The 10,219-nt window shown below is 24.3% G+C and overlaps 2 protein-coding genes across 2 annotated transcripts; both read right to left on the bottom strand.

The window, feature by feature from the left end:
• Window positions 1–268: 268 nt before the first annotated feature.
• On the bottom strand, window positions 269–627 carry EIN_454490 (actin, putative; the record flags this gene model as incomplete). The annotated part of the gene is made up of 2 exons (XM_004256432.1): window positions 269–340; window positions 424–627. 2 exons carry the CDS (start codon window positions 625–627, stop codon window positions 269–271), a joined length of 276 nt encoding a protein of 91 aa, XP_004256480.1.
• Window positions 628–7,093: 6,466 nt separating this feature from the next.
• EIN_454480 (hypothetical protein) lies at window positions 7,094–8,041 on the bottom strand (the record flags this gene model as incomplete). Its single annotated transcript, XM_004256431.1, has 1 exon — window positions 7,094–8,041. One exon carries the CDS (start codon window positions 8,039–8,041, stop codon window positions 7,094–7,096), a length of 948 nt encoding a protein of 315 aa, XP_004256479.1.
• Window positions 8,042–10,219: the final 2,178 nt, after the last annotated feature.

Raw genomic sequence — 10,219 nt, 5'->3', positions numbered from 1 at the left:
CTTACTATTAATTTTATGTGTTATTGTATTAACACAATGATAATATTAAATAATTATTTTATATGGTAAAACAACGCTATAAAACATCAATTTAAGTCGAGAAAAATGGCCGTTTTGGATACATTATACAATGCGTGACAAAAGAATAATAAATTGTATAGTAATTTTAATTAAAAATCAAACTATAATTAATCAACTTGTGAATTATATAACTGATAGTAAATTATTATATATTTTATGATTGATTATTACAATAATTATAATAATATTAAAACGAAACCAAATAAACACCAATATGAATATAATTAAATTGAGCCAAGCATAAACAGCCTTGATTAGGCTTATTCGTTTTTCATTTGAAACTTTCTCCTTCTCTTGTCTGTCGTTGATGCCTGAGTACATTTATGTTCCATCAGACAAAACGATGTTTCCGTACAAGTCCTTTCTGATATCGACATCGCACTTCATGATTGAGTTGTAAGTTGTCTCGTGGATACCTGATGCTTCTATACCAAAAAAATGTCGGCTGAAAGAGTGCTTCCGGGCATCTGAATCTCTCGTTTTCAATGGTGATGACTCCACAATTTGATAATTAATATGATTTTTTGTTTTCTGATGATGTAGCATATTTTTGTATTTCTTCGTCAAATAAAATGCAAGGCGGCAAAGATATTTGTAGTAGTAAGTAATTATTTATTTTTTGAATTATTTATTTTAATATAACAAAAAATTGTGTGTGTATTTCACATGATTATTTGATGTTGATTTATGATATTTATTAGATTTTCAAATGTTTTTTGGGATATAAATATAAAAAAACGATAATTGTTGATTACAAATTACAGATACCTGAAAAATAGTCTGGAACAGAAAAAAAGACCGGCAAACCATAAATTTATAGTAAATTATAGTTTTTTGTTTTTTGTCGTGTTTTTTAAATTTGCATTGAAATACCATTAAATAGTTTTTAGAAACCATTTTATAGTTTGTTGGTCGTTTTTTCTGTGTTGGTCGGTTTTTCAGGTATCTGTAATTTTGAACATTTTCAGTTTCAAAACAATGCAACTTTAAACTTTAAATCTATTTTTAACAAATCTTAAAAGATCAACTCAATAATTGTGTTTATTTAAATTTATGCCAAGTATTTTCTTTGTTTCATTATAAACTTTTTTGTAATACAAATGACGTTGTTTTATGTTAGATATTAATTAGTACTTTTAATTAATTTTAACTATTTTATTGTTTAGCAATCAACAAATAAAAACACAAAAATGTTCTTTGCATTTAATTTGTTAAAATAGTATTCATTAATTAAAAATAACTATAATTGTTTAACATGAAAAAAAGTTTTGAACAAAATGGGGTAACCTTTCTGTGTTTATTTTTAATTTTTTGAACAAAAACGTTTATTTAAAACACAAAACACAATTCGTTACAAAATCAAGGGACCGGCTTTTTCCACCACCACCTTAACCAAAATAAAGTATTTGCCGTGAGTGTTTTTTGAAGGAAGTCCATTTTTAGCTACTGTTTGTTCGTCGCTATGTCACCCACTTTCCTTGTCCACAACCAGGCGTATTATTCTTTTGCCTCGTTTTTGTTTTAAAAACAAAGAGCTGGTGTTAACTTTTTCCCAAAAACACATTTTAAAAAAACATTCTATAAAATAAGACTGAAGCATTTTTGGAATTCGGCATTCACCGTGTAACTTTTAGTAAACGCCTGGTTGTGTCCTTGTCTGTACTGTGTGGACGCGGATGTGGTACCACCTCGCTTGCGGGGGGTCAGGGGGATCCGCGCCAAGGGAGGACTTGGAAAGTGGGTGAAACGGTGCACAAACAGACTGTTTGGGTGCGTCATTATGAGCCTTCTTTTCAATGTTCCGTCTCACTCGGTTAACACTAACTCGAGGTGATTTTTCGGCATTTTTAGAATTCGGGAACCAGACCTAATATTATCCCAGTTTCCCATTTACTATAATTTAAATTTGATTATTATATCAAATGGTAAAAAATAGTATATTTTTAGAGGTAATGGTGGAACAAGCCTTACCACAAAATCAATCGAATAAACAATAAAGAGTAAATAATCTACTATTTTAACTATAACTGTTAACAATATTATAAGTGACATTTATTTGATATTTCTTATTGATCCATTATCGTGGAATAACAGATTGTTGTAAATTAAAATATTCTTTAAAATTATCCCTTTTAAAACAAAAATTATTTTAATATTTATGTTATTTAATGTGTTTGAATAACATTATTTTACCATTATTGTCATTTAACAAATTAATTTATTATTTAATTATTGTTATATATTATTTTAGACTATATATTATTATTGGTGAAATAATATAATAAATATAGTATGTAATCATTTTTAACATCCAAATAATTTAAATTGTTATATATATATATAACAACTACATCAAGTATATCACATATAATCATTTTATTGATCATTAATTAAACCAGTGTGTTTCTGTTTATAAAATTAAATGTTTATTTGTTTTGTTTGACTTTGAACTATATATTTCAGTCAAAACACACTTTATTACAAAACACTATGTATTTTCTATAATGATAATAATATAAATAGGGGTGATTATACCATTTTTGTTATAATTATACATAAAATACAATATAGTTTTAATTACACAAAATTGTTATATCAATGTGATCACTTATCACTTCGATGAAATCACGTTGTAGTAAAGATATGATTGTTGATGTGTTATTGTGTCAAAATTATGTCTGTTGATTGTTACTATAATATATAACAATCATAATTATAAAACTATTATAAATAACATTATTAATTTTAACAATATATTAATTTATTTTATTATAAATTAAAGTTTAAAGTGTTAACATTGGTATATATCATGATATCTTTACACTTGTGTTTTTCTTTGTTTTTCATTATCTCTATACATTTACTATAAGTTTTTTGTTTGTTGCCCAAAAATGCATAATTCGAAAATGAATAAACAATGAATGCAAAACAAACAATTATTTACCAAATACAAATAATTATATTCTAAATAGATTGCATAAAACACGTTTTGCCCTTTGTTTTTGTTTGAAAATGATAAAATATACCAATTACAAACAATGAATTCATATCTTGCTTCCTCGACAGTGGCACGAAGTGAATTTTAACGATCAACCACAAAACTTCAATTTGATTAAAGAGCGATTATTTTGACCGTAAAACGTATTTTATAATTTTTTGGTTTTGCGATTTTTGATGCTTTTGAAAATATATTTTAGTATTTTTTTTGTTTATTTTACACTTATTTTCTTTAAGATTTTTTTTCAAGTCGGTACAAACAAAAGTGTCTTTACGTCTTATCTTTTTGTATCATAAAAAAATAGTAAAACCCCGTTTTTAAATTATTGTATTTTTCAAAGTTTACAAAAAAATTATTTATTTTCTCTTGTTATTGTTTTTGAGATCAATTCATATTGAAATTTCAAGACACCTCAAAGTCTATGTTTTTCTTTTCTTTGTTATTTTATGATGTAATTGATTTTGAATATTCTGGACCAGTATGTTTTATAATGCAATTTGGTCTTTGTTATATTTTATAATTAATTTTATTATTGTTATAAGTTGTAGACATCTCAATAAATATTTGATCTGACTTTTCCATTGGACTGTGACTTGCTTTTGAAAAGATCAAGCAAAAAAGTGAACCTTTGTTCGTCCCCACTTCAACAAAAGGTTCACTTTTCTATTATAATATTTAACTATAAAATTATACTAACACAGTTGTCTCAAGAAAGTTGGAGTAATTAAAGAAATAAAAGTCTCATTTACTTAAAAAATAACTAAGATTAAATAAAATCCATTATTTTTGGTTTTTAGAGTTCTCAGATGGTTAATATTGTTTAAATGTGTTTAAGTTATAATTATTATCAATTATTGAGAAATATAGTACAAGTACCAATCATTATTATTAAATCTTAATTTTATAATTTATCGTTTGTTTTTTTAGTAATATTTTACAGTTTGTGTTTGGAAGTTTATCTTTTTTAAATATAATCATTAAAATATGACAAATTCAATTATTTAGTTTATAAATATTATTAAATAATAATTAAAAATGATTTATGTATGTGCTTTTTCAAATATATATTAACAAGCACTTTAAAATCCGATAATAATTATCGGGTCAACAACACCATTTTAGTCCAAATAATTAATCTTTATTTTGTAATTTATATTATAAAAAATGCTTATTCGTTACATTTTATTTTTATTTTTATGAAAAAAATAATCAACCTTTATATTCATTAATTGTATTATGGTATTATTGGTTTTTTATTAATTTTTAAAATTGCAAAACAACAATAACAAAAATAAAAATTAACATGTTTCCAAAATTATATTTCCCAAAAGTGCTGAGTGGGTTTTTTTCCAAAATAGTATAAATATTGGGTTTTTCTTTTTAAAGTTTCTAATAAATTCCCCAAACAGTTTATAGACCTCCTATAATTAAAAATTGTTTTTGAAATATACATATATAGATTACCCACTAATTTTAAAAATTCTATCAAATAAAACTATTATTTATTAACATTCTTATTATATCATATTTTAAATATTGATTATTAACTCGCCAACAACCCAATACTGCTCTTTTTAACAGTTTTTAAAAAAAATTGTCCCAAAACTGTTTAAATAATTTTGAAATATTATTAGGTGATTTTCCAGAAAAAATAAATAAAAACAAATAATATAAAATTATAATAATAAAAATATTTTTTATTTTTTACACCAAAAACCGTTTTGTGCATTTATTTTTTTATATAAAAATTTAAAACCAAAACAGAACAAAAATTACAACCAAAATAATAAAGAGTTGGTGGGAAAAGTCGGCTTTAGCAAATTATAGTAAAATATAATATTTATTGTTATAAATAAAAAACATTTTATATTATTTTTAAAACATTAATTAAAAACAAAAAAAACAATTAAAAATATTTGAAAAACCAAACAATGGTTGAAATTTTTTTATATTCCCGTTAATAAAATTGACGTTTCGGATACATAAACGGTCAATTGCTACCACTTGTAGTTTGTTTTTAAAAATGAAAATGATGATTTAGTAAGTATAAAAGAAAGCAAATTTGAAAGTTATCAAACTAATCATTTGATTAATTATTTAATAAATACAACACAATTTAATAATAAAAAATTTAAATGTAGCATTTAGAAACAATTAACTTCCAACAACAAATTTGGACTTTAAAATATATTAAAGAAGTCCACAAAACGCAGTGAATGTTTAAAAAATCACACATTCAATCTACTAATCAATTTCTATGTCAAAGTGTAAATGTGTAAAATCAACTGAGATTGATTATGGTAATAACTTATAGTTTTTAAATATTCAATTTTTGTATTTAATTTCAAAATGGAGTTTCAATATCTAAATTAAATTTGTGTCCTGCTCGAAAGTTGTATAATTTTTAATAATAATAAAAATACAGATAATAACCAATAAAAATGGTTGTTTACAATAAAATATAGTTAATCTTATCAAGACAGACTATTTTCTGACAACTCTGAGAAAATTATTCATAAAATTTAAAAACAACGATAAAAAGCACACATAACTAACGTGAAAATTGCTATTTCTTGTTTGATAAAACAAATAAATAATAATAGTCTTAATAAAAAAATAAAATTGGTTATGTTCAGAGAATGACGCAAATTGATAACAGTGGTTGTTATTTCCATTGAATAACGTGTTTCCGTGTCATAGTGAAAATGATAGAGTCGAAATAGTTGTAAAATATAATAACAATAAAACGAATCCATTATGCATCGCTTTTGCAGACAGTGATGCATCTGTAATTGATTATCAAGCAACCCGAATATAAAGAATAATTATAATAAAGTATACCTTGTTATTGACAATAAAAAAGCTAAATTACGCATAACGTAAAACACAACAAAAATTAAAAATATATACCAAATAAATCAATAAAATAGCATTGATAGACAAAGAAGTTTAGTTTTTTGTTGTTTGAAAAATTAAAAATATAGTTGTGGTTTACCTTATTCATTTAAAACGCCCCTTTCAATAGATTATAAAAAATGCTATTATATACATCAAAATATCAAGAGTCAACAACAAACAATTGGTTAAACAGTCCATATATTTGACAAGAAGTTAGACAACAATATAAAAATATGTGGATTATTTGTAGTGGAGGGAAATTGTTATTAAATTAATAATAGATTTGACATTATAATTTGTTTTTAATGATTGCTTGTTCGATTTTAAATTCTTTTGATAAAAACTCTTCAAGAGATTAGTCACTTTATTGTAAATACCAAGAGATAATAAAAATATTTTTTAGAGAGACAAAAATTGTCAAAAAATCTTGCTAAGTTGTACTTTCTGAAAATACACAGTGAATATAATTTTTTTAAGAAGTTTTTATTTTTTATAAAGACTATTGTGTGTACATATTTTATATTTACATTAATTATCATTGACGTGTTCATGTATCTTTTGCAATTTGTATTTTATTTCAACTCAGAACCAATTGTTTTTATTGTTTTATGAATAAAAACATATTTATTTGTTTTAAAAAATGTTATTGCATTTTACCACTATTATTATTTTGCCATTTTTTACGTTTTTGTCATAAAATTTTATATTATTTTTTCATTTTTTCACAATTTATTTGTTTTTTAGTTCACTATTTGAACTCGTTATTCCATTTTCATTTTACTATAATTGAACTACACTGTATAATATAATTTTTTCAAAAAAACAAAAACACTGCTCTTTTTAACAGTATTGGTTTGTTGGGGATTAGGTACGTCGGCGAGTTAATTAATATTATTAAATGGCGTATAGTATATATTCACCAATTTACATAATCTTGCATTTGAGTAATCTTTGTACCCCAAAAATGAGTGGGGCAGGCTTTATGAGCCACCGCATTATTTTGCCCGCTCAATCGCGATATTGTCTTTATCAATTATTCATTTTTATTAAAAATTTTTTTGATTGTTTTATTTTTAAATAAACAAAAATAGACAAATAAGTATTAACTAAATTACTTCATTTGCTTTGATGAACTACTGTGTTTGATGAGAAACAATAATTACCAATAGATGTGACACTAGATGGTATTGTAATACTAATTAAACTGCTGCATCTAAAGAAACAACAATCACCAATAGATTTTACACTTGATTGTATGTTGACATCACGTAAATTGCTGCATTCAAAGAAACAACTCCCACCAATTGATGTCACACTAGATGGTATGTTAATACTGCTTAAACTGCTGCATCCACTGAAACAACAATTACCAATTAATGTGACACTCGATGGTATGTCAACAATGCTTAAACTACTGCATCTAAAGAAACAACTATTACCAATAAATATGACACTAGAGGGTATTGTAACACAACTTAATCTGCTGCATTCAATAAAACAACCGTTACCAATTGATGTGACACTTGATAATATGTTAATACTGCTTAAATTGCTGCATTGATTAAAACAAAAATCACTGATAGATTTTACACTATATGGTATCACAATGCTGCTTAAACTACTACATCCACTGAAACAACAATTACCAATTGATGTCACACTTGATGGAATATTATTACCAAATTTCTCTCTATCATTTTGAGTGTAAGTCACATTTTGGAACTTAATGTTTCGACTTTTGTTTCTGTCAACAGTTTCAAAATCAACATTGAACCACACAATAACACAAAAGAACTTTCTCTTCAAAACGGCATTATTTTCATTTTCTTTTGTGTTGATAGAAAATCCATTGCCAAAATTCTCATCTTTTACATTCCACAAGTGAAGTGTCTCAATGTTTGGAAAATATTTGAATGTTTTGGAATTTAACGGAATTGGGTTGAAGTGGAACTTTTCCATATTGCCACTAAACTTTTTGCATACCAACTCCAAGTTAATGAAGTCGTTGGTGGTCTTGAAATACTTCGAGACTATCATTATGTGATAACCAGAAAGTTCACACATTTTGATATTTTTAGTTGTTTAAATTTTTTCAAATTCTTTTTTGTAAACGTTTTTAATCTATAATTGATTAAGAATTGTTCATTGTTTCAAGCTTTTTGGAAATATATTATAAACATTATTCTTTAATAATAAATTAATAAATTAAATATAATACTTTATTTACATGTTAAAAATCATTCACAAAACATCACCATTAATGTTATTAATTTGTTGTTTATTGTTAAAATATTATGATATAATTATTGTTTTATATCGTAATTATTTTATTAAAATCACAATTAAATAATTATTGTAATTCAAATAAAACCAGACCATATTTATTTTAATAAAGACCCAAGAAATACATGCACGAATCTAAGTGGCATTTTAATAATAATAAAAATAAAAATATTCAATTTATTTGTTAAATATCAACTTTATTTTTGAAAACCAATAATTGTATTTTTTGACAATAAAAGAAAAAATATTTCATCAATTACTTATGAAAATTGTTGATTGGAATAAACTAAATTTTTTTGGACAAATTTAAACAATACAAAAACTGTTGTGTTAACTTTTTTTAAAAAAAATAATAACCAATTTTGTATAAAAATTGCCAATTCTTACAATATTTTATTGTTTAGCACAATAATCTTTGATTGAGACTTTTGTTTTGTTGAAAATGTGGTGCAAACTGGTGGTCTTGGCGAGAGGTATTTCAAACATACAATAGTCAGGCACTTACCATCATAAATTTATATTTGTATAAGGTCTTTGGGTAATGTAGCTCACTTTTTGGCTGTGTGTACATTAGGACAATCACCAACAACAGTTCGAAGAATGATCAATATTTTTTTATCACACCAATTATTTGAATCTATATTTATTCATGTTGAATTACAATATACCACAAAGAACTTAACAAAATTTCAAAGATAAAATAATTAATCATCAATACATATCAATACAAATAACAATATTTGGTTTGTTTATATTTTGTCTATTTTTATCTATTATCAAAAAAGTCAGATATCTAATTTAAAAAAATTAAAACAAAAAACAGTGGTTTGTGACCAAATGTCATACATATAACATAAACATAAACACTTAAAGTGTATTATTACTTAATGGTCTTAATATATTTCAATACTTTAAAAACACTTAATGTCATTCAACACGTTTTTAAATAACAAAACAATCATTATAACATAACCTGTCAATCTTATGTGATTCATTAATTTATATAGTAAGAGATATTGAAATTGATAAAGATATAATACATGTAATAATTTGAAGACTTTTCTATTTTCAAAAGAAGCAGATTGACAAGATGGTTGCCGACTCGGAGAAAATCAAAGCATGAAATGACAAACAGATTAAGGAGATCAATATAAAGAATCCACTTTAATACTTCTGGTTGTAAGTTGACCAGAACCAAACCGCACCAAAAGTCTACATGTTTTTTTTACAAATACACAATAAGTTGTTTTTATTATAAACAATTGGAAATTTTAAAAACATTTTTGTTTACACTTGTTTTAATTGGTTTTAAATAACTAAAAATATATATATTTGGCATTTTAATTGTGTATTATGTTATGAATTTCATTGTTATTTTTATTTTTCAGCCATAATAATTAATAAAAAATACACACATTTTGAAACCCATTTTTATAACTTCATATACCAATATAAATTTAACTGTATGGTGAATGTTAAAAACATTTATGTCAATGTAATCACAATAACTTGCCTATAATAATGATTTTTCAAAACTATTAATGTTATTATATTAAAAATGACTAATAAGTTTGAATAACTAAAATTAATTTGTAAGAATCATTTAAATTAAAAAAAATCTTCGAGAATTTCATTTTCACTACTATCGTCTACTTCTTCTTTTTTACTCACAGTTTTGACTTCAACGTTTTTTACTTTTATATAACACGTTTTAAATTTTTTAATAATGTTTCCTTTTAAAACATCAATTGAACAATGTTTCAAATACAATTCTTGAACATTGTCAAACTCCACCTTATACCACCATCCTCCTTTCAAATTTACTGTTTCACAACTCCCAAATTTTGCATTGTATTTTGTATTCGTGTTATTGGAATGGTTATATTCATCGGATATTTTGACTTCAATTCGTTTCATTTCTTCAGACTTTATTTTTGACAAATCAAAACTCGTTACTGC

This window comes from Entamoeba invadens, assembly GCF_000330505.1.
Source record: "Entamoeba invadens IP1 unplaced genomic scaffold scaff_1105074726215, whole genome shotgun sequence".
In the NCBI taxonomy this organism is placed as follows: Eukaryota; Evosea; order Mastigamoebida; family Endamoebidae; genus Entamoeba; species Entamoeba invadens.
Note: the sequence above shows the minus strand (reverse complement) of the source record. Positions and strands in the feature narration are given on the sequence as shown.